This window comes from Xenopus laevis, chromosome 9_10L (genome assembly GCF_017654675.1).
Source record: "Xenopus laevis strain J_2021 chromosome 9_10L, Xenopus_laevis_v10.1, whole genome shotgun sequence".
NCBI lineage: Eukaryota > Metazoa > Chordata > Amphibia > Anura > Pipidae > Xenopus > Xenopus laevis.
This window is the reverse complement of record NC_054387.1, coordinates 95,257,625-95,282,123: the sequence shown is the minus strand read 5'-3', so window position 1 is coordinate 95,282,123 and position 24,499 is coordinate 95,257,625. Positions and strand designations below refer to the sequence as shown.

The window sequence follows — 24,499 nt, the reverse complement described above, 5'->3', positions numbered from 1 at the left end:
CCGACGGGATTTTTAATCCCATCCGATCGAGATCTGGCCGACTTTCGGCCAGATCTCGATCGGGGAAGCCCGTCGGGGGCCCCCATACACGGGCCAATAAGCTGCCGACACGGTCTGTCGGCAGCTTTTATCGGCCCGTGTATGGCCACCTTTAGGGTATGAATATCCAAATTACAGACAGATCTGTTGTCCGCAAAAAAACAGGTCCCAAGCATTCTGGATAACAGGTCCCATACCTGTATATGAAAATACATACATTTTGGTCTGCTGTTTGTGCAACCTTTTTCAAAAGGTTTTGCTAGAAATAAGTTGAGTTAGTGATAACAGTTTGAAAGATTGGCCAACAGCCACAAATTTCCATAGAGCTGCAGTAGAACAGTGCCAAGGTTAGATCAGTGCTGCAGATACATTGATGTTTCAACTGAATACATTTTGAATAATATTGCAGACTGTTCAGTTTAAAGGGCAGAAAAGCTCCCAAAACTCCCTAATTTTTTAGGGTGGTTTGACCCCTTTATATAATTTTACATCTATAAGATATATTATTCATAAGGATTTGTTTTCAACTGATATTACTTGAAATAACTTTTAGCAGAAGTGCTTTGCAATAGATAAGAAAGGCAACGGTTTGCTAAGCATACATATTTGCAGACAAATAAAAATGTGAATATTTTAGTTCCATGAAGAGGCTGTATCATGTTATGAGCAGCCTTCAATTGGGTTTCACAGTGATGAGCACAAAGACATTTCTTTTGGGTGTTTTTGAATAATTTCAAGGACAACAAAAGCAGATTCAAATGTAAAGAAGCCCAGTAAAAATGTGTTAAATCTCATGCTTTTATCCAGCTTGTTAGTTTTATGGTTCTGCACATTATTAGTGCAGTGGGGAGGAAGTTGGTAGCTATGAGCTTCAAGGAAATGAATATTTTGATAATTGACAGTGATAGTGAGGATACAATAGGCAGGGGCCTCCTAACTGAACACTAATTGAAAAAAATGCTTTACTTGTTTAACTTTACTTATTTTGAAGCTCTCCATTTTTGCACTGAAACTAAGATATACAATAAAAATGAACACTATAATTCTAGCCAACCAATCAACCCAAATTCAGGTTGCTATTGTAAAAAATGAAATAATTGTTTGAAATTATTTGGATAAAATTGAGTCTATGGGAGATGGCCTTTCTGTAATTTGGAGCTTTCCGGATAACAGATCTAATACCTATAGCTCATTTGCTTTTTTTAGTATAGCCTGTAACTCCACAGAAACAAAAAATTCTGTGAAATATTAGAACATGTTAAAGACAGATCAAATGAAACAATGTACTTGCATTGCAACTGTAAAATTCAATGAAGTGGTAGCAGGATTTATAGGATACTGACAAACTATGCAACTAAAACCTAATATTTAACAGGAATGCTACAATAGTCCCGATTGGACGTTAAGATGCATTCCTTTGTCTATCACAGTAAAATGACTCAATGCTTCTGCTATACTTTTAACTTAATGCTTATTTGGCTTTATGAACTAATAATTGTTGAATTATGTCAAAGGTATAGAAGTACATATTTTTTCAATTATATAAAAAAAAGTATTTAAAAACACAATATACAAGTACAATAATCTGTTAACATCTGTCAATGGCAGCACTGACAGAACATCACTACCTTTATATAAATTGAGATTTTTGTTGGTTATCTATCCAATAAAATAAAAATAAAAAAAGAACAGCATAAACATGGAGTGGAAACAGTTTGGAGGGATATTTGAATAATAAAGACTGCAAGACTGCACCTGCTTAATGCATATACTTGGGGTGATGTGAAGGGTAGAGCGTACACAGGAAAAGCAGAATGGAGAGAAGCCAAATCTAGTTCAGCTACTTAGAGTGCACCGCAAGAGACACAAAGTAGACTAGTTTTGTTAAAAATGAATTTGATATGTTTAATAAAACTCGGTAATACAAACACATCACGCATCCACACAACATTCCCGTTAACAAAATTCACATGAAGCCTTCATACCATTAAAAATTATTCAAAAACAAACTGAAATTTAAAAAAAAAAACAAATCAAAGCATGGGGAGATTGGTAGCTCTCAAAGAGCCAATAATCGAAACAATTTTACAAAGCACAGGTTCAATTTATAATGCAGCCTATACTGCAAAAAGCAGATAGGCAGCTAAAGAGAATCTGTCATATTTACGCTCACCCACAGTGACTCTCTCCCTCTTTCAAATGTTACACTTGCTTTTAAACTAGTAACCTTGGTCAATCGAGTCCTCCGTTGAATCGCTGAAGCTTGATCTGACTTCAGCATCCTGGAGTAAATACAGCTGCTTGTTCTTGCTGCATTTCTGCTTAGTTTTGACACTACTGCAGCTGGAGACGCCCCTTTCAGGAGATTGCAAGCACCCACGCGTCATCTGGATCTTTCTAGATAACATTCTGTACATACTAGACTGCACTAATCGAGAGTTAGATGGTGAAACCAACTCATTCCGCAGATAATCCTCATCTTCTTCTGTGTCTGTATCTGTAGTTAAAAGATTTTTTTTAAACCTGTAGGTGAACCCCAATATGGCACATTCCAAGCTTTATTAGTTAATAGAAAGCATCTAAGGAAAAAAAATAGATTTGGGTAACTCCTCTATTACTTCATAGACATAATGAATGTTGGTGGATTCTTACCATAATAAAGTGTATATCTTACCTATATACACTGGTCCCTGAAGGTAGCCAAACATAGATTAGCAGAAGTAGTATCTTATAATAATGTAACTCAATCCACATCCCCCAAGCCAATTATTTTTAAAGGGGTAGTTTACATATATAATGCCCATTAGTATGATATAGAAAATAGTTTTCCTAGATATTTTGTATGTATTGTTCATTTAGGCAGATTTGTTTTTAAACATTGCCTTTGTTTGTTCTTTTTGTCTTGGAATTTCACCTGCTATCTGGCTGCCGGAATTTAGGAAATAGGCAGAATAAAAAAACCTAATAAAAAGACCAGTTCAAAATTTGCTTACAATCAGTGCATCTAAATGTTTGTTTAAAGGTAAACTTCCTCTTTTATCCCCAATGGCAATATTTGGACTACAAATAAATCTAACCATTTAAATTTCAACATATTACCATATTTAATTACAATTGAAACCTCTGACTATGCAAAACAGATTACACCGAACAAAAATGTTCAGAAAAGTAACATCAAACATTGTTATTTAAACAAATAGTAAGACAGCTCAAGCATGAGATTACTTACAGTAGGAGTAGTTGCTAATTTCTGAAATAGCTGGTGAGTGACTTGTGTTTATCTGTCCTTTGACCTTTAGTATCACATGCATATTCACTTTGGAAACCATTTTGTTTTTACCTTCATTGGATATTAACATTGGTAAACGAAGAGTTTTGTTTTCCTTAAATTCAGTAGTTGCCATATGCTTGCTGTTCCCTTGATATTTCTGACTTCCCCCACTGCTGAATGCAAACTTAAATTTTGACTTTTCTTGCTTAGAGAAGGACAGTGTTTTGTCCAGTTTGGTTGCCAGCTCCTGGTCACTAGATTTCCGTTTCTTTCTACTTTGGTTCAGGACCTAAAACAAACAAAAGAAATTAGGACCAACATTTCTGAAGCACTTAAATAAAAAAAGGACTATTTTGAGCTAAAACGCATGAATTCAAATTATAGTTTCAAAAACTCAAATGTTCGATATTTATTAAGAGCAAATGTGAAACTTCAGGCATCTAAAAGCTGGCGAGTTGTCCCAGACAAAATGGATGTGGTTTTTCGATTCGTATTTCAAGTTTGTAGACCTATTGAAAATGATGGGTAGAATACGAATTTGAGGCATGAGTTTTTTTTAATGGTTTAATTTGATTGTTTTTTTATATTCAAATTGTTAAGTAAAGAAGCAAACATGCAAGTTAGTAACATTTTGAGTTTATTTAATTCATCGGCCGAGGACCATATCAATGCACCAATGCAGTTATTACTCACAAGATTTACAAACCTGCCAGATATTGGTCAGCCAGGCCCTTTTGAGAGCCTATACATTGGCCAATAAGCTGCCGCTAGAGCTAAAGGGGCCAAGTCACCACCTTTTTTAAGCTATATGGGTTAATTGAACACTTATCCATGTCACTATTTTGAAGAGATGCCATATAGAATCTGTGACTTGAATCTGTGTATGAAATGTGCAGTGATATGGTAATTTTTGCCATTTTCAGCTTGCTTGGTTGTTTTAACATGAATTATATAATTTTCATTTGAAACATGGTTATAATTATGTTGTAATAAGTAACAATATATCATCTGGTGGTTTGTATAACCTTCTTAGACAGAAATTTGATGAGTGATCATAACCAACAGACTGCCTTGCAGTTCCTGACAATGGCTCATAAGGGAGGCAAAACACAAACTTATACTTTAAGTTTTTTATTTTATGTCCAGATAAGAGCTGGAATACATGGTAGCTACATAAATATCTATATACATGAATTGCCATGATCTCCATTTGAACTAGTTTTTGAATGATATACACCCAAGTAAATGTTATTCAACTTCTTCTGGCTACCCCACCATCAATCAATTACATGGAACATTATAGAATTCAAGTAATACCTATTACGTATTTATTGTCCAAGAACTGGAAAGTAGCTTAAAGGGATACTGTCATGGGAAAAAAAAAAAATTTCAAAATGAATCAGTTAATAGTGCTGCTCCAGTAGAATTCTGCATTGAAATCCATTTCTCAAAAGAGCAAACAGATTTTTTTATATTCAATTTTGAAATCTGACATGGGGCTAGACATTTTGTCCATTTCCCAGCTGCCCCATGTCATGTGACTTGTGCCTGCACTTCAGGAGAGAAATGCTTTCTGGCAGGCTGCTGTTTTTCCTTCTCAATGTAACTGAATGTGTCCCAGTGGGACATGGGTTTTTACTATTGAGTGTTGTTCTTAGATCTACCAGGCAGCTGTTATCTTGTGTTAGGGAGCTGCTATCTGGTTACCTTCCCATTGTTCTTTTGTTTGGCTGCTGGGGGGGGGGGAAAGGGAGGGGGTGATATTACTCTAACTTGCAGTACAGCAGTAAAGAGTGATTGAAGTTTATCAGAGCACAAGTCACATGACATGGGGCAGCTGGGAAATTGACAAAATGTCTAGCCCCATGTCAGATTTCAAAATTGAATATAAAAAAATCTGTTTGCTCTTTTGAGAAATGGATTTCAGTGCAGAATTCTGCTGGAGCAGCACTATTAACTGATTCATTTTGGAAAAAATTTTTTTTCCCATGACAGTATCCCTTTAAAATCATTTCTTTCATTAGCAAAAGTGTTACGGTTTAACCTTGCGCATTTCAAATAGCAGACAGAAAAGCTTTGCAATTTGGCAATTCTTCTTGGGCCAATGGGTAGAGGCATCTGTCGTGCCAGAACAGTTATGCGTTTTAAGGGTTAAACCAGAGCGGTCATAGTATTTAACAGTTACCTTGCTGATAAAAAAATACACACACACACAAACAACATATCTAACAGAGAATAAGAGGTCTGAAGAAAGCCAGCCATATGTGAAGGTGTCAAATCCCTGGTCTAGGCCCAAAGAAGGTAAGGAAGTCATACCATTTAATCAGTTACAAGCCTACAGGGGGAGACTGAGTACATATGAAATCATATCCTCAAATATATTTATCATTCCAGAATCCCAACATGTTATACCAACAGTATAATAAAACGGTTACAGATAAAATACAGCAACAGGTACCAAATGAGTCCAAATATGACTCCCTTCATGAACTGTTTGTCACTGCTGGTCTGCTCTCACATTTTCCTGCTTCAAAGCCAAATCGGAGTGAGTAAAGTAATTTACTTGCGACAACTGCAAGTGAACGGCAAGACATTTTCAGGGAGAATTGCCGGTGGTAGTGCTTTTTAACGCAACAAACAAAATTCTCTGTGTGCAAATGCTCTTTCTGTACAGAAGAATATGCTGACAAATATAAATACATGATAATGGTGCAAAAAAAAATTAATGCCCATCGCAAACAATATGGTACATTTGGTTACAGAACCATAGACCTGCTGGGTCAGAATAAGGCTAGCTAATGCCAAACTTTACATTTTTTTGGCAGCAAAATGCTAATACCACCCAATGTGCACAAGGGGTGCCAGAAAATGCACTTTTGTGTGCAAATGTAAATGTGGATGCCATTGATCTCACTGCTGAGAACATACATGTATAGGTACCAGTAGAGAAAATACCAAAGGTTTTATCACAGAATAACAATGTGCAGCTGGATTATTTTCTACTATATTCTCTAATTATCTGTATTGTTCAACTTGCTATAAACAATATATATTTAATGGCATGCCATACATCCCAAATATTCATATTCAGTATTATATTATTCTCATAGTTTTGCAAACTATTTTAAAAATTAAAAAAAAAAACTGTCCAAATTCGCTTTGTAAAGCAATGGATTTTGAACTACAAAATCAAACAGATGAATCTAGAAATCTAAAAAAACAATGTATATTATGCATGACTTGTTTTGCTGAATTTTATTTATCATTTTACCTTTCACAACGCAAAGCAAATGTAACTTGTTTTTCCACATCCTGTGTACATTTAGCTGCAATCACTATGAAAATACAAATTTGGCCATTTCATTCTACCTTACTAGCCAATTGAAATAGCTAGTAGCTATATGGTATAAAATCTAAATTACCATGAAAATAATAACTATAAGGTCAAAACGGCATTGTACATAGCTAACAAGGGTCAGGCTTCAAAATCCACATACCTCACAGGTATAACTTGAAGCTCTAGCATCATCATCCCAGCTTCGGATTCTGTTTTTAATTTTTCCACCTACATTTTCTATCATGTCATCTTCTAGACCATGCATTTGTCTCTTCAGCATGCCCTCCCCCACCTCAGAATCTTCAGAGAGCAGTAGGCAGTTTTTCAGCCTGTAAACAAATACGGTAATTAGGATAAGGCGCAATATAAAACCACAACTGTACACATCTGAATAGCAACATAAATGGGGCTCTGTTGTCATACTGTATTTCTCTTACAATAGGAAAATGCCATAAATATTTTGGCAAACCACGTTTTTCGTTTACTGGGGTGTGTACTGTACACCTTCAGTGAGCTTGATCATTTTGCCAGACTAAACAGGAGAAGGGTACAACAACAATAAAAAAAATAAAAAAAAAGGAAATTGAGCTCGGCCACAGAGCATATCCGCTTCTCTCAGCCTGCAAGAAAATACCCAGGCTGAGAGCAGTGGAGCAAGCGCTTCATGAACCCTCAGCCTTCGCCTCTTAAAACCATGGATATTTATGCTAGATATGACACATCTGTGACCACATCTTCCCACCATAAAGGTGCTGGAAACAGGGCTTTATCAAGAAAAAATGGGGACAAAGAAAAATATAATACAGCATTGTTTGAATTGGATTGTTGCACTGAGTATTTAGGCCTCTCCCTCTTTACCACTCTTTTTAATGAACAAGACATGCCAGTAAGATCATTAAAGAAGGTTAATGAACATTGCATCAAACAAAGACATGCCAGTAAAATCAATCCAGAAAATAGATATGGAGTGCTGTATTAACACCAGACATGCTGGTATAATCACAGCAGATAACGGATAATGAACAGTGGGGCTCATTTATTAACACTGGGCAAATATGCCCATGGGCAGTTACCTATAGCAACCAATCAGTGATTTGCTTTTTAAAGCCAACTGTAAACAGAGCAATGAATGCAGCAAATTTGCCCAGTGTTAATAAATGACCCTCACTGTGTTAAGCTCAGTCATGCCAGTACGATCATAGCAGAAAATAGTAAACACTGCATTACTCCAGACATGCCAGTATGATCAATACAGGGTTTTTCTGCAGGCCAAGAATCAGCCCCATGTGACAGCCTTAATCCTAGGACTTTTAATGTTTCAATCTAATGGAGAATCTGAGCCACCACTTTATTTATTTATTTATTTTTTTGGTATATAAAACCACAGATCAAAACAAATATTTATATATTTTTTTACAACATTAAACTAACAAGTGCAAACACAGAAACTGAAATTAAGGGTAAGGTCACACCTGGAGATTCGGGGAGATTTAGTCGCCCGAGGACTAATATCCTCTTCTTTGGGGCAACTAACCTCCCCAAATGGCTTCCCCCTGTCTTCTGCCTACTAGAATGAGAAATCGGCTGCGGCATTGCCTCACGAGGAAACTTCTGCGACTTTGGAAAACAAAGCACCGCAGACGATTTCTCATTCTAGCAGGCGGAATACAGGGGGAACCTGTTCGAGTAGATTGGTAGCCCCAAAGAAGAGGCGATTAGTCGCCAGGCAACTAAATTTCCCCGAAACTCCAGGTGTGACCTTACCCTAAAGGGGCACAGGTAAACCCCCTGAATAATTAACTCCTTTCGAGAGACAACAAAGGGGTGGGGGAGAAGGGACTGGGTATTTACACATAGCTCATTACCTCAACTAAATCAGTTGATTATAGGGAGTTTAATAATGGTAAAATCAAACAATTATACATTAGGTTAGTGTTACACATGCCCCATCTTTAATATGCACAGATATGCACAGGAACATTGTGACACTAAGTGGATTTTGTCACAAAAACACAAAACTAGCATTTGCTGCATCTGCTGAAAATGTACAAAGATGAGTTAGGCAGCAAATCTTCATTTTCTCTGCTGGTGTAAAACACCATGTTTAACAATATGTTTATCTATATATTAAAGCAGTGATCCTCAACCATTGGGTTCACTAGTAACATGTCGCTCACCAACCCCTTGGATGTTGCCCTTAGTGGCCTGAACTCAGGTGCTTAATTTTGAATAACAGGCTTGGAGGCAAGTTTTGGTTGAATAAAAAACAGGTGTACTGCCAAGTAGAGCCTCCTGTAGGCAGTCAGTCCACATAGGGGCTACCAAATAGCCAATCACAGTCCTTAATTGGCATCCCCAGGAACTCTTTTTTTACATTTGAATATGGCTGGGGACTGTCATGGATACACATCCAGTTTTATTGCTGGGCCTTCAGTCTCTCAAATAAAGACTATACCCCTTTTTAAATATTATGTCAGTGAATTGGGCTTGTGCTAAACATATTTTTGTCTATTCTTTTATAATTAAATATCGGAAATATCGCTTCTCTTCTTTATTGCTTTTAACAGGGCAACATTAGAAATTAAACTAAAGTCACATTCTACTTCCTGATCTCAAAAGGCAGTCAAACTAACCAGCAGTCCACTGAGAAGCCTCTGTATAATGAGCTTTAGCCATTGGGTTTTTTATAGACAGAAAACTGGCAGTTAATAGGAGTATAGTCAGTTCAGATACACCTTAAAATACTGAATAATTAATCTACAATAATTTCCAGTAACAGTTACAGTGATCACGGTTATGTATATCAGTCGCCATAGGTGGTGCCTAAGCCAATGCCTCCCCATGCTTTTTATCTCTATCTCTACCATCATAAGAAACTGATGGTTGTAGTGGAAACTTGGATGGTGATGAGTTTTATGCAAAAGTTAACAAAACCAACATAAAAATTTAGCGAAACCATATATTTAGTTTTTTTAAGTTTTGAAATAGCATATACATTACCCAATTTATTTATTTATTTATTTTTTAGAAAATCGCCTTTTCACTACAATTGCTCTTTATAGAGTAGTAACAGTATTTTCTAAAATGTTTGCCAATACTGACTGACAGAATTTAAATAACTGTTAATAGGCAAAATGTGGCCCTGTGAATAAAAGACTGTATGCAGGAGTTCCAAGATCTGGAACGATTACAAGCTCAACATGCTTCAGAAGAATATATGAAGCAATACTCCATACCATATGGCTTGAGAGTTCATTTGCATCCAACTATTTTGCAGATAACGAGGACTTTTGTACAGTAGATTCAATCCTTATACAATGGGGCATCAACAAACAGCCTTAAACAAGATTTAAATAGAGGTGATCAGGAACTCATTTCCATTGTGGGTTGTTGCAGAGGGGACTGAAAATTTGGCAGACTATCTAACAAAGTTCTGGACTAAACTAGAAGCAGCCACATTTTCAGAAGGATGATGCAGATTAAAGTAGTGTTCATGTATACAGATGAATGGACTACAATTCTAACACTTTAATGTCTTGATCAAGATTCATGGTAGCATGAAACTTTGCTTGTGAGGAAGTCTGTGCCCATTGGTCCAATAATGACATTTGAAGACATGGAGTGCCTTCAAGGTGCTATACATGAGCTCTTTATTTGGATGAATCCATTAGTGTGGAGGTATCCGTTCTCTTGATAGTACAAGAAAGTTGTCAAGACATTGTCTAATGTAGGCCACCAGGCTGACCATGACCATGGTTGAAACTTTTGGCTAGCACAAAGGAAAGGGCTTTTATCTTATAAGGTTCTGTGTAGAATAAAAACTGTAGAAATTGGATATTGTGGGTGAGTGTTCAGGCAGGTGATTTTGAGGTTGATGGATGAAAAAAAAAAAAAACTACATTGTTACATGCTGGCTGTGAATGGCTTAATGAATACCATTTTAAAAGTTTGAATTATTATTATCCTTTATTATTCTTTTATTTATATAGTCCTGACATATCCTGCAGAACTTTATATACATAATTCACATTTTGAAGGTCCAAGATTGGGCTGAAGGAGCTGTCCTTTTTAGAGCCCAAGAAGATATTACAGAAGAAGTATTCACTTTAAAGGGATACTGTCATGGGAAAAAAAATTTTTTTCCAAAATAAATCAGTTAATAGTGCTGCTCCAGCAGAATTCTGCACTGAAATCCATTTCTCAAAAGAGCAAACATATTTTTTTATATTCAATTTTGAAATCTGACATGGGGCTAGACATATTGTCAATTTCCCAGCTGCACCAAGTCATGTGACTTGTGCTCTGATAAACTTCAATCACTCTTTACTGCTGTACTGGAAGTTGGATTGATATCACCCCCCTTCCCCCCCCCCCAGCAGCCAAACAAAAGAACAATGCGAAGGTAACCAGATAGCAGCTCATTAACACTAGATAACAGCTGCCTGGTAGATCTAAGAACAACACTCAATAGTAAAAACCCATGTCCCACAGCAGCCTGCCAGATAGCATTTCTCGCCTAAAGTGCAGGCACAAGTCATATGACCAGGGGCAGCTGGGAAATTGACAAAATGTCTAGCCCCATGTCAGATTTCAAAATTGAATATAAAAAAAATCTGTTTGCTCTTTTGAGAGATGGATTTCAGTGCAGAATTCTGCTGGAGTAGCACTATTAACTGAACAACAAGTTTTCCGATGACAGGATCCCTTTAATGAGGCAATAGAACAGGGCCAATAACTTTTTTCATGTACATCTCCTGGATGGTGGATAAGAAAGAGCTCCTTCAGGATATTTTGTCTCTGTAACAACAATGTCCAATTCACGCCAGACCATCAATGACTTGATAATGGAGACCAGTCCACTGCCAAAAAAGAAATACATGCTGCTACATCTGCAGGTATAAAACTGTAGTGGAAGAGCAGAAGGTACTTTTAAATTTTCCATTATGTGGTCCATGGGGTCTTTGATGGCAGTGCCAGCCTACGTTGGAAAAGTGGTACATTTGTCTAGTCTGGGCCACGGGACATGGTATGTGGCCCCATTTGTCCTTGTGGGGCTGATCAAAGGAATATAGCGAGTCAGGTGTTGTCTCGCTTATGAACTTCATGGCCCTAAAAGGTTTGTGTACTGCTTTTGCTTTTTCTGTCTGGATTTCAACTGTAAATAACATTTCTACAAGTAGAGGTATTACTGCATCAGTCTGGCGTCTTTTGGGTGTTTCTGTAACTATAGATGTCCGGTTTGACTTCTGTACAAAGCATCTACCTGCTCTATGGAAAATTATTTTTTAGATAGTTCTATAAAATCTTATGGGCATTCCCCCATCCCCCCACAGTTTGCACCTCAGGGCCAACTGAATGGAAAGGTCAAATTACTTTGCCTTTGATCTAGAGTTTGAGAGGGCTACAGCGTGCCGGTACCTTGCCCTCCCACTACCTTGCAATAGGAGTAATGTTTCAGGATTAAAAAAATACAGGTAGCTGGCTAAAAAGCTGCAGCAGGCACATCACATATGGACCATACTCACTCCTCCCTTATTTTGACAGAGCAGAGTTGTTTCATGACAATTGGAGGTCATGCAGTGTCAGTTCAGCTGAAGAGTGCTATGAGTTTGAAGTTGGTTCCTTATCAGAGAGCTATAAAGAAAACTAGACTGGTATTGCAGAGCTGAGCTTTGACAATTATATTGTCCTCCAAGGTATTTAACCAGTGGCTGACCTGTAAAATCTAAATTCTAATGCCTGCAAACATTCAATTTAAGGGCATAAGAGCAGAATAGCCATGCAGGTACAAAGAGAATGAACCCTCTATTTTTCAGACAGGATTCTTACTTACAGCATCAAGCTAGGTACTTTATTTATTACCGTTTTGACCACATCTAAAAGCAAGGTCTGCCGTGGTTGCAAATCTAAGGAAAATAGTACGCAGGGCATGTTTTTGCCCACATGATATTGTAGGCAACAAAATGTTCAAAAATTATTTTCTGTAGCAAAACATTTGAATCGCCTGCATTATTGTGCATTAATATGGTCACAGAACCCCTCAGTGGCTTCTAATATCCTTATAAGTTACAGTAGTAGTACATAATCCCCTTAAATAAGCATATTTGAACTTTGAGGGGCAATAGATATATAATAAAATATATCTTTGTTTTACTTAAAATATGTGACTGTGGCTTAAAGTATGATATAGAGAGGGATATTCTGAGACCATTTGCAATTGGTTTTTACTTTTTTGAGTTATTTAGCTTTTTATTCAGCAGCTTCCCAGTTTGCAATTTCAGCAATCTGGTTGCTAGGGTCCAAATTACCCTAGCAACCATGCATCAATTTAAATAAGAGACTGGGATATGAATAGGAGAGGGCCTGAATAGAAAGAGGAGTAATAAAAAGTAGCAACAACAGTTACAGAGCATTTGTTTTAAGATGGGGTCAGTGATACCAATTTAAAATCTGTAAAAAGCCTTAAAAATTGCATCCCTGAAATACAGGTGGAGTGTTTGCTGTAAACACATGTACTACTTTATTACTCTTCTCAATTCTGTCCTATTCCCTCATTATTTCCACTTAACAAAAAAATGGGTTCTCCAGTATGCAATGTATTATATTCTAGCTTTGTGTCAATGTATCAGTAGTAGTATTGCTTCTAAAATTTTACTTAAATTTTACTTAAGTCCCCAGAAATTTGTCTGCATACGCCCATGTATATTCATTACAGAAAAAAGAGCGGTTAGAAACGGAGGCAGTAGTTGTGCCAGGTTCACATATCTTTATCTACATTAAAAGATGCCTTCAGCCACAATGATTTTTTTTTTTTTTTAACGGAGGCTTTCATTCTCAGAAGAAAGATCTTTTAGATAGTCTGAAAGGACTGCTGGTGGAGCTTCAGAATGAAAGGCTGAAGTGTCCCCTGAATATTTTGCTCAGTATCCATATTAGGACAAGGAAAGCACATTGAGAAAGAGAAAATAACCTACAACCCCACCTAAAAATGATGGCACCTTTGGACTTTTTCAAATAATTCATATATTACTCTAAAATTAAGGGGGTTATTTATCAAAGGTGAGGTTTATGAGAGGTTTTTTTCCTACCTCGAATAAACTCACAACTCGAATGAATGTTTTCTTATTTATAAAAAAAAAAAAACCTGAATGTAAAAAAAAAAATGAATGTGATTGAATGCAATTGAAGGGAAAATCTTGAATACTCCAATTGACTGAGTTATCGAGCACACACCACCGAAAAAAAACAAAAAAAATCATGAAGGCTAAAGACATCTTCATATGGTTCAAGGGACCTCTGCCATTGACTTCTACATGACCTCAACAGATTTTAGCTGTATTTTCAGATTCTGCCTTTTTGCAGTTTTGGGGCATAATATATCTAAAAAAAAAATATATTTTTTTTTAATCCAGAAAAAATTTAGTTTTTACTGAAACTACCCTTGAATTTTTTCAGGAAAATACAACAACCTTATATAATAACACCCTAATTGTAATACTAGAAAATACAAAAGACAAAACCAGGTTTCCATGGGGCTCAAAGTTATTCATAGTATTGGCAATGGTGGACACAGGAATATAAAGGTTTTTGGAGATGGATTTGAAGCCTTAACATTGTTAATGCTTTATTACAGTTTTGCTTCATCTCCTCAGACCGTCTCTATTTTCTCTTTTCTCCATGTTCAGTGTCGTGCACCTCAGCACAATACAGAGGAACAATAAACAATTTTTTTCAGTTTAAACTGGTTGAATGTGTGCTTGAATGTGTGTTTCCTATATTAAAAGTGCATGTTAAGTTTCCTTACAAATAAAAGATGAATCACATACTTGAAATTCAAAAATGTATTAAGACTTGATAGATACTACTTATTTTATCGAGTTTATTTTAGAATTACTGTGCAAAATAAAAATTTTAAGGTGCCAATAAGTATATATTTGAACTGTGCCTTTACAGTTACAGGAGTATCAGTGAAAATACCTAATTCTATACCATGAAAAGCTGTATACAGTTCATCTTTATAGACAAAAAACAACATTTATGAATAAATTATAATTAGATTTTTTTTAAATTTTGTGGGATATCCTTTTGTTGGACAAAAAAAGGACATCCTGTTAATGAAGGAAAACATTGGAAAAATGCAATACAATATGTACATCTGTGTTCTGCCCTCTTCTACCAACCTAAATTCATTGATTTTTATTGAAAAATACAAGACACCTAACATTTTAAAATCTCGTAAAATTAAGCTATAATCCAAGTTCTCTGTAATAGTTCTGTAATTAGCATTTTACCATTATATCCTTACTTTATGTTTTTGGTTTCAATCCTTTCTCGCTCCAGCAGGGAACACAGACTACTTGTTCCATGTTTTCTCTTCCTTGGCCTGCCAGGGCCTCTTCTTATCAAATTCATATTCTTCTCATCATGCTTTTCCCTAAAAATATTTGAATGTTACTAATTAAATAAACTGTTAATGAACAGTTTAATTTTAAAGGCACTAAAAGGATTAATTATATCTTTGGATCAAGTAGAAGTTACCGTTTTATTATTACAGAGGAAAAGGAAATAATTTTGAATAATTTGGATTATTTGATTATAATGAAGTCTATGGGAAACTGCCTTTCCATAATTAGGAGCTTTATAGATCATGGGTTTCCGGATAACAGATGCCAGTGCTGTATATATATTTTACCCTTAAGGGTTCTTGTTTGGTCTGGGGAACATTTTGTATTTCAATTGTATTGTACTAAGGACTTGTGCAATACATAAATAAAAAAATAAAAAAAAATACCTAGTTGTCTTCTGTACTATTCATATTAAACCAGCACAGACTCTCAGACACTAAAACTAGCCATACATGCCCATATTTAGTTGGACTTATTTGGAGAATTCCACTTAATAGGCCATTTGGACAGATAATTTTGAGATTCCAGTGAGTTGAGAACTATGTGCATTGAGAGAAAACTCCATCAGTCGGTCAAAAGGAAGGCAAGAGGAGCCGCAGCTCCTTTTACATACCTAATATTCCAATTGCTGGAACAAATGATGAGAACAATGGAAAAGTTTCCAAACACGTGTATGGCCACTATTAGCTGTATGTCCATTCAGCCCGTAGGCTGAATGGTTGGAGTATGCATGGGTCAGCCCATGTATTGTCACCTAAGACACTATGGGGGTTATGTAATAATAGGTACAGTTTGTGGTAACCCATAGCAACTAGGGAGTACTTTAGCAGAGGTGTCAATAGCTGCTGCCTGGTTAGCTGTTCATTGTTCTGTTGATAGGCTGCTGGGGGAGGGAAAGGAGAGGGGTGATAGTGTAGCATTAAAGAGTGATTGAAGTCTATCAGAGCACAAGTCACATGGTTTGGGGGCACCTGGAAAATGGACATGTCTAGCCCCATGCCAAAATTCAAAATTAAATATTAAAAAGATCTGCTTGCTCTTTTAAAAAATTGATTTCAGTGCAGAATTCTGCGGGAGCGTTTTGAAAAAATCATGTTTTCCCGCAACAATATCCCTTAAGATAAGGTTGTGCTATAGTGAAAAACACGACTGAGGGAAAAAAAAATTAATTTTCTTGACCGAGAAAATTAGGCCTCAAAGTCTTATTAAATATTGGCAAGTTCAGCCATTTTCTTCTCCTTAAAATGTGTCCCAAAAAACATCACTTCCCTTTACTTTTGAATAATAACCAGAAAAGCTCAAAATTATGGAAAGGCCATTTCCCATAGACTCCATTTTATCCAAATTTATAAAAATGATTTCCCTTTTCTATGTAATAATAAAACAGTACTTTGTAGTTGATCCAAACTAAGATATCATTAATCATTAATTTTGGACGCAAAAAAAGCTTATTAGGGGTTTTTAACATTTAAATGATTTTGTAGTGGTATGAAGATCCAAATCACGGAAGATCCATTGTTCGGAAACCCCAGGTCCCAAACATTCAGGATAACAGATAACCTGTATTAATACCTTTCTTGAAATCCCAATACAAAGAACATATTTAGAACTTACTCTAAATCCCTTCTTCTATGTAACTTCGCCAGCTCCCTCTGCTTCTGTTTGTACATCCTCTGAAGCTCTGCCAGTCTCACCCTATAGTCAAGTTCCATAGAGTCCATATTCCCAATGGAAGATCTAATGGAAAACTGTAAAAAGGAAGAAAAAAAAAAAGAAGTTTTACAGTTAACAGCAAGCCATTTGCAAATCTATCTCAATCAAATGTGCATTGGTAGGAAAAATAACACAAATCCCAAATTATTTTTTTTTAATAGAAACAGTAAATAAAGGAGGAAGATGTGGACTCCTCTGTATAATTTTCTGGTAAACTGGTTTACAAAAAAAGTTAGAAAGCAAAGGATTTGAACCAATAGTCTGACAATTTTCATCCAAGGGTAGAAAAGGAGCATTTTGTAAGGTTTTAAGAGATATTACATTGAAATAGTTTCAATGGATGAGCTATCAAAATGTAGTTGTGCCAGGTCCCTGATATTTCATGTGTCTTATGAGGATAGCACAGGTCTTTCTGGTGTTGATCCCCACTTACTGTAACAGAATAGCATTTACCTTTCCTATCCCAAATAGAAAAAACACAAACAAGTATATAAATCAATGCTGCTTTCAGAAAATTGTATAGAACAGGGAGAACAGGAACAGGTATAGAACAGGAAGATTTTTTAGAGGAATATGGTTTTTGACCAAAACATAAGGAAGCCTACAGCCCTAAAATGAATTCCTTTTAAAAGCTTCACTGTATGCGAATATTGAGGTGTCCCCTCACAGAAACAAATTATATGTCTGACACAAAATAAATTAATCTGCTAGCCACACAAAGTAGGCAAAATACAAAGTTATAAAATATACATCCTTTACTATGTACAGTATGGGACCATCAATTACCAATGCTCGGGACCTGGTGTTTTCCGGATAACGGATATTTCTGTCGTTTGCATCTTCAATGTTTAAGTCTAATAGAAAATCATGTAAACTATAAACCAAAAAGTCTGGTTTTGCTTCCAATAAAGATAATTTATATTGTAGTTTTGATCAAATACAAGGTCCTGTTTTATTATTGGTGACCCATTTATTACCAAGTTTATTTTTAGTGTCAAATTAATCTGTGTCTTAGGTCAAGATAAAAGGAGTGTAAATAAATTGCTTATGGTCTTTTATCAAAATGTGTTCATTTTTTTACAGCAAAGTTTCACAACTCACCGGTTCAACTTTTTTTTGCATCCAGCTGTACTTTTTGTCAGGGTTCAGCTCTCGAGGCAATTGAATGGATTCCGCTTTTATACAGTCCAATACAGGGCATGAGAGAACCTCCATCAACATCTGTGAGCTGGCAGCCAATAGGCTCTCTAGGGAGGATTGCAACGGACAGCTTTGCTGGTCTGTGATACAATGAAAAAGATATTTTTTAAAAAAAAGTTAAATGGGTGATTCCAACTAATAATTCAAACACTGTACATTCGATTTTTTCATTTTTTTCATTGATTTGAATAAGAGACTGGTATATGAATATGAGAGGACCTGAATAATAAGAGAAGTAATAAAAGTAGCAATAACAATTCATTTATAGCCTTACAGAGCATTTGTTTTTTTAGATGGGGTCAGTGACCCCCTTTTGAAAGCTGGAAAGAGTCAGAAGAAAAAGCCAAATCATTAAAAAAAAAACTATAAAAAAAAAAGTTAATTTAAAGGTGAACCACCCCTTTAACTTATCCATGTACATATGGACACAAAGGGCATCTGGTTGGAATGGCACAGGTGGGTCACAAAATGCCTTGAAATACTTTTTCATTAAAGGGATACTGTCATGGGAAAAAAAAAATTTCCAAAATGAATCAGTTAATAGTGCTGCTCCAGCTGAATTCTGCACTGAAATCCATTTCTCAATGTAACTGAATGTGTCTCAGTGGGACATGGGTTTTTACTATTGAGTGCTGTTCTTAGATCTACCAGGCAGCTGTTATCTTGTGTTAGGGAGCTGTTATCTGGTTACCTTCCCATTGTTCTTTTGTTTGGCTGCTGGGGGGGGGGAGGGGGTGATATCACTCCAACTTGCAGTACAGCAGTAAAGAGTGATTGAAGTTTATCAGAGCACAAGTCACATGACTTGGGGCAGCGGGGAAATTGACAATATGTCTAGCCGGCCATGGTGCTGCCTGAGAGCGCTCGATTGCGCATGTGCGAAACTTCACACAAGCACACATGCGCGGAACAGCGCTCTTGCGCGCATGCTCATTTACTTATCAAAATTCCAGCAGCGCCAGGAGAGATGGAAACTGTGCTCATGCGCGCATGTGCATAAGCGCATTTACGCACAGAGATTACAGCAGTGTCCGGGGAGAGACGAGACTGGACATGAGGTAGGCGACAGAGCAAGTGCGTGCCTGGGGCCCCTCAGCTTTGCTCCCTAGGTATGTGCCTACTATGCCCACTCCTAGTTCCGGCCCTGCTTACATAGTTACAATTGTATCTTTGCTTATCTTAAATAGTTACAAATGTATCTAAGTGCAGGTGCTGAGTATCCTGGGCTCTATGTCAAAAGCCTCTTATTTAAATTACACTTCAGAAATATTGTATCTTTTTCTGGCTGATTCGTGCAGGACATCAAAGAGAAACTCAGGGCATTTCTGTAAGAACGAAGATCAGCCAAAGGTTGAAGGTGCACACCTGGTCTCTCAATATCATGCACAGTGCTTGGGGTATAGGAGGAAGGCACCTCCACCATTCAGACCAAACGAAATACTCCAGCACACGTTTTTCTGCTTGACACCTTTTTTGGCTTGACATTAAACATGGATATTAACGTGTGCTGGAGTATTTCGTTTGGTCATTTCAGTAAGAAACCAGGACTGTGGGCTGAGCTGTCAAAATCAGGACTGTCCTGAGAAAAATGGGACAATTGAGAAGTATGCTATAGAGTAAGTAGACCACGCATTATAGAATTAAATTACACCACCGCCACTTTACCTCTAAATTTTCATGTGATCACCCCTGGTGAAATCATGCTTACAGAATCCCTTCAAACACTAAAGTTCCCTCTCCTCTGGCAAATCTAAAAAAAACCTTGTTCACCAGAACCCCTAGGTCCTACTACAGCAATGATTTACATTTCTTACACCATATATCTCATCTGCCACTTAGCTGCCCAGATTGGTTGTTTGTCTAGACCCTGTTGCAAGGATGCCAAATCCTAGATGTAATTAACCAGCCTGCATAATTTGTGTCATTTGCAAACAGTGAAAAATGATTTACAATACAGAACCACGTGGCATCCCACTAAGAATCCAACTCCAAGTAGAGAATGTTCCATTGATAATCACCCTCTGTAGATAATCCTTTTAGCCAGTTTTCTATCCATGTACAAACTAAGATCCACAGACCTTAGTTCAGAAAGCAATAGAATAGCTGTCCTTCATAAAGCTACTCCGATTACTACTTATAATTCTATTTTCCAGAACATAAACTGGAATTCGATCTTTTAAACTTTCTAAGTTGCTCACCACAGATGTCAAACAAAGCCTTATAATCGCCAGGCTGAGATCATAAACCCTTTTTAAAATATTGGAATTCAGCTTTCCTTCAATCCTTAGCTACCATATCAGATGAAAGTGTCTCTAAGAAAATCAGAAAAAGTGGCCTTGTTAGATATATTTCATCAGGCCTTGCTGACTTATTTACATTAACTTTAAGTAAACATTTAAACCCCATATCCTGTGTCAGCCAGTGACTTGATTTAGCTGAGCAACCTATGCACCCATCAACTGTGATATCGAGCCACATTGTCAACCTGCATCTTTTTGCTAATGATATAGTCATAACCACTTTCCTTTCTTTTTAAAGGAGAACTAAAGCTTAACTAAAGAAGTAGGATAGAAATGTTGTACATATTTTTTGGGCTTCTACAACAGCCCTTTGGCAGGGAAGATCTGTGCCTCCAAAGATGCCCCTGTAGCTCCCCATCTTCTTTTCTGCGGATTCACTGCACATACTCTGTGCTGCTGTCACTTAACGAGCTTAGGGACCAACTCACAAAAGTACACATAGAATATAAATGTCACAATATAAGGCTGAGTATTAATGAATACAGATAATTACTACATGGCAGCACATAAACCAGTGCATCTAGCATCATAATTTAATAATCAGTCCTGTAGCATCAGCTTATATTACAGGCCAACCTCATTTTCTGCTTGATAATTTGTGACTACCCCTACGCTTAGCTTCTCAACAGCTGCTCAGAGCCCGTTGATATGTGAGTGTCGCAGACACTTTCCAAGATGGTGACCCCCTGAAGTCCTGGATCATTGCTGCTATTGAGAAGCTGAAACTTTAGGCTGGTGCAATAAGTTCAGTACGTAAAATATGGCATTTTTAACCATATTCATTTTTAGGGTTTGATTCTCCCTTAAAGTATTCTCAACAGTATACAACGGTACTCCAATGCTTAGGAAAAACACTATTTCAATGACAAATGCTGTAGGTGTTTCTCACATACATTCACGTTCTACATATCTGCATCATACTTGCCATATAACAAAAATTGTCATAGCTAGATGTATTATTATGACTTTTAATTCAGTTTATGTTGTTGTTTATGTGAATTCAACAGCTCTGGAGGGCCTCAGTTAAATTCTTGCTTTTCATTGTTTGAAGCCAAAAAGTAATCCAAAAAGCTTCCTATTGACATGATAGATAAACAAGACACCAAGAATCGTGTGTAAATACTACTTGCATAACCACAAGGTCTATAGTTCTACAGACTACATCCTGTAAACTCTGCAGGACCCTCTGATCCTATTTGTATTATATAACCCTGGTTTGTATCAGTATTTGCCAATTTTTCTGAAATCTTTTATCCAAAATTGATGAACTAGATTGCAGGAACACCTAGGGGGTTATTTCTTCCCATCCCCAATGTTGCCTTGTTTATTATTAAAATAAGTTGAATAAATTTAAAAAACTCTGAATTGTAAGTTTTTTTTGGTTTTTTTTTCCCAAACTTGCTAAATTTTTTGGGATTTTTGTCTAAAAAACTCCCAAATTTTGCTGATTGATGGGTTAAACAGAGTGCAAACTATATCTTCAAATTGGCAAAGGGACAATTCCCCTCTGACTTATACATGACATCGACAGGTCTAAGATGGTTAATTTTTGGATTTGGACTTTTTGCAACATCAGGATAAATTTTGAAAAGTTCAAGTTTTTGCCCCAAAAACCCAGACCAGAAAAATTAAAGGTTTAGAAAACAACCCCCTTAATGTGTAGGGGGGGGATCAGACCTCTGTTTGGCAACACCAACATATGGCAACTATATTGATATATCTAATTTAGTATGAAAGAGCACTTTTACTACATAAAGATTTAGTTTCTTGGATTTGTAAAGTAATGCTTTGGAGTGACAATGAAACAGTTGGACTACTGCTTTGGTGATTAAACGTCTGCTTAATCATTCTCCCAGTCTTTTTCAGGATTAATGCAATCAATATTACTGTATGTCTGGGGGGATTCCTGCATGCATAGGCCTCTGTTTGTGTTGAAAGTAAGCTCAGTTTCTACTTAAGTGCAGCCCTGGATAGAATGATCTTCCCAGAAACCGATTTACTCTCAGTCAATGTAAGAATAAAGGATTTTGAGTAAAGGTTGTCACTAGACCAGATTGCTGCCAAATTCCTGGGAAAGTTGTTAAGGTCTGGCCCATTGCTTTAACATACAATGCAAGAACAGGATAAGTCAGCAAAACTATGGTTTTCTGGCTCTAGCTAGGAGATGGAGGTTTGTGGTCAGGGAAGGCTTTGTTCTATTCAACATATTTGTGTTACTTGGAGAACCAGTACAAAATTTGAGTTTTAGAGCTTGGTACTAAAGAGAAGCAGTGAATTTTCAAGAGTATGTTCAATTTAAGTAAAATAGCTGGCAATGACAACCCAGCATTACTGTCCACTGGAAGAGTTTTTGGTAGTATATCTACACAGAGAAGTGTGGTTATCAGTACCGCGATTGCCGTGAATGAAAACACAGCACTGTTGCTTGTTCTGGAAACAATAAATCCATGTCTGGTCAATTGGACCACAAACAAGAAGGTATCAATATGGCTAATCCACCATAGCCTGGCATGTCCAAATGCCCTTCTTTTTATCATTAAAGTCAAATTGGAAATTGGCTTCCTTGCTCCATATACAGTATGTTAATTAAACCCATGCTAAGGACTCCTGCAGTAATTAATTATAGATGTTCTCTAACAATTTCTATGAATTGCTGTTCTATGTATTGCTAATTCTATGACTGCAATTAGCGATAATAATGGCAGGGCGATACCTTAGCCCGAAATCAAAAACTAATTTAAAGGACCCATACACTTTCCATAGCATTGATGTACTCCTCAATTGGAGCTGAACTACATATCTCTAGCATATTCTAAAGGGTTAAAACATGGTGGAGCCACATATAATCATATAAATATCATATAAATTGATTCTCATAGCACTGCACAATATAACTTTTTTTCGGAGTCCTCCAAGGCCAGTGGCTTAACTGTTGCATGAATATCCTCCAATACATCGGTTTTAGCTCTAAGCAACTGACTAGCACTATATCTGCTATTAGATTTAACTAATAGTAGCATACAAAATATGTCAATTGGACCATTAATCCCAGTATGTGTTGTTGATTCCCACTGATTCTGGCATTTGTAATCTGATGACTACTTTGGGCAGCAAGTTTTCAGGAAGGCACTGGCTCCCTTTAAATGTAATATGTACATGTATTTAAAAATGTAAAAAAAATTCAATATATGTATTTTTTAAAATGTAATATTCTGGTGATCTAATTTAGTAATGTAAGGTATGAACAATTTTTAACAAATAGCTTAGAAAACTTACTCTCAAATTCTTTTTTTCTTTTTTCCAATTCAATTTCTGCCATTTCACTAAGGAGGGCAATGCCTTGTAAGAAAACAGGATTTGTATTTACATCAGCCAGAAACAAATTGTCTTTTGGCACTGGATGACTGGCTTGAGGCATCTCTGTTGCAGCAACTAATGCATTCATACCAGCCATGGGATCCTCAACTGTTATGTCCATAGGTATCGTGCTTGGTAGTTCATATGTAACCTCGTCCATTTCACTAAACTTAGTTTTAGAAACAGACCTCATGATAGTTGGTACTCTACTTGCACTTTCTTCATTTCCGAAATCTTTTGCATCATTATTAGATGCAAAAATTTCAGGGCTTTGAGAATGGATGTTCACATTCACTTGGCACTTGGCACTCGGAATAAAGGAACTGCTGAAATCTGTCTGAGTTGAACAAGTTTCTTTTCCAGGTTTATGGTTGTTTATAGAGAAGCACTCCGTTTCATACATAGGTTGCTCTTCATACTTTTCCTTGTTAAAGTTTGATGTTTCATTATTTTGCTGCAGATCATGCTCAAATTCAGCATCTTCTGCAGAAATATCCTCTGCACTAGAAATACAAAGAGTTTTGTGATTTAGGGGCTCTGAATTTAACATGCTATCTGAAGATTGCTCTCTTTCTGCAGAAGCAGGGACTTCTGGTTCTAAAAGCTGGTGGTGGTTTGTCTTCTCCTCTGAAGTGTCTTCCATTTGATTGGCAGCTGGAAGAGGAAGATCGGTAGTAGAACAGTCTACATTAGTCCCAGCTGTTGGTTGCACTGTGTAAGGGTGATGTTTTCTGAATGATGAGGAAATAGGTGAGAACTGGTATCCAGAGGAGAGATCTGTAAATAAAAAGTGCAAAAATTATCATAAGTTGAAGAGATTGTATAATTGGGCATTTGGTTTAAGAAACTTCAACCAAAGTGGTGCCTTTCACAATAA

General features: G+C 36.7%; 1 protein-coding gene across 4 annotated transcripts in view; it reads right to left on the bottom strand.

Annotated features, from left to right (window-relative positions):
- LOC108701499 (trinucleotide repeat-containing gene 18 protein) overlaps positions 1–24,499 on the bottom strand; it is a 109,445-nt gene that overhangs the window by 36,635 nt on the left and 48,311 nt on the right. For 3 of the 4 annotated variants that reach the window (XM_041577483.1, XM_041577485.1, XM_041577484.1), the window contains exons 10-16: positions 23,542–24,399; positions 17,867–18,045; positions 16,667–16,800; positions 14,953–15,081; positions 6,808–6,976; positions 3,269–3,599; positions 2,267–2,536 (exon numbers count right to left, since the gene is read on the bottom strand). In XM_041577483.1, the coding sequence (XP_041433417.1) occupies positions 2,267–2,536; positions 3,269–3,599; positions 6,808–6,976; positions 14,953–15,081; positions 16,667–16,800; positions 17,867–18,045; positions 23,542–24,399 (2,070 nt within the window). The remainder of the gene's footprint in view (positions 1–2,266; positions 2,537–3,268; positions 3,600–6,807; positions 6,977–14,952; positions 15,082–16,666; positions 16,801–17,866; positions 18,046–23,541; positions 24,400–24,499) is intronic. The other variant, XM_041577486.1, reaches the window with a different exon arrangement.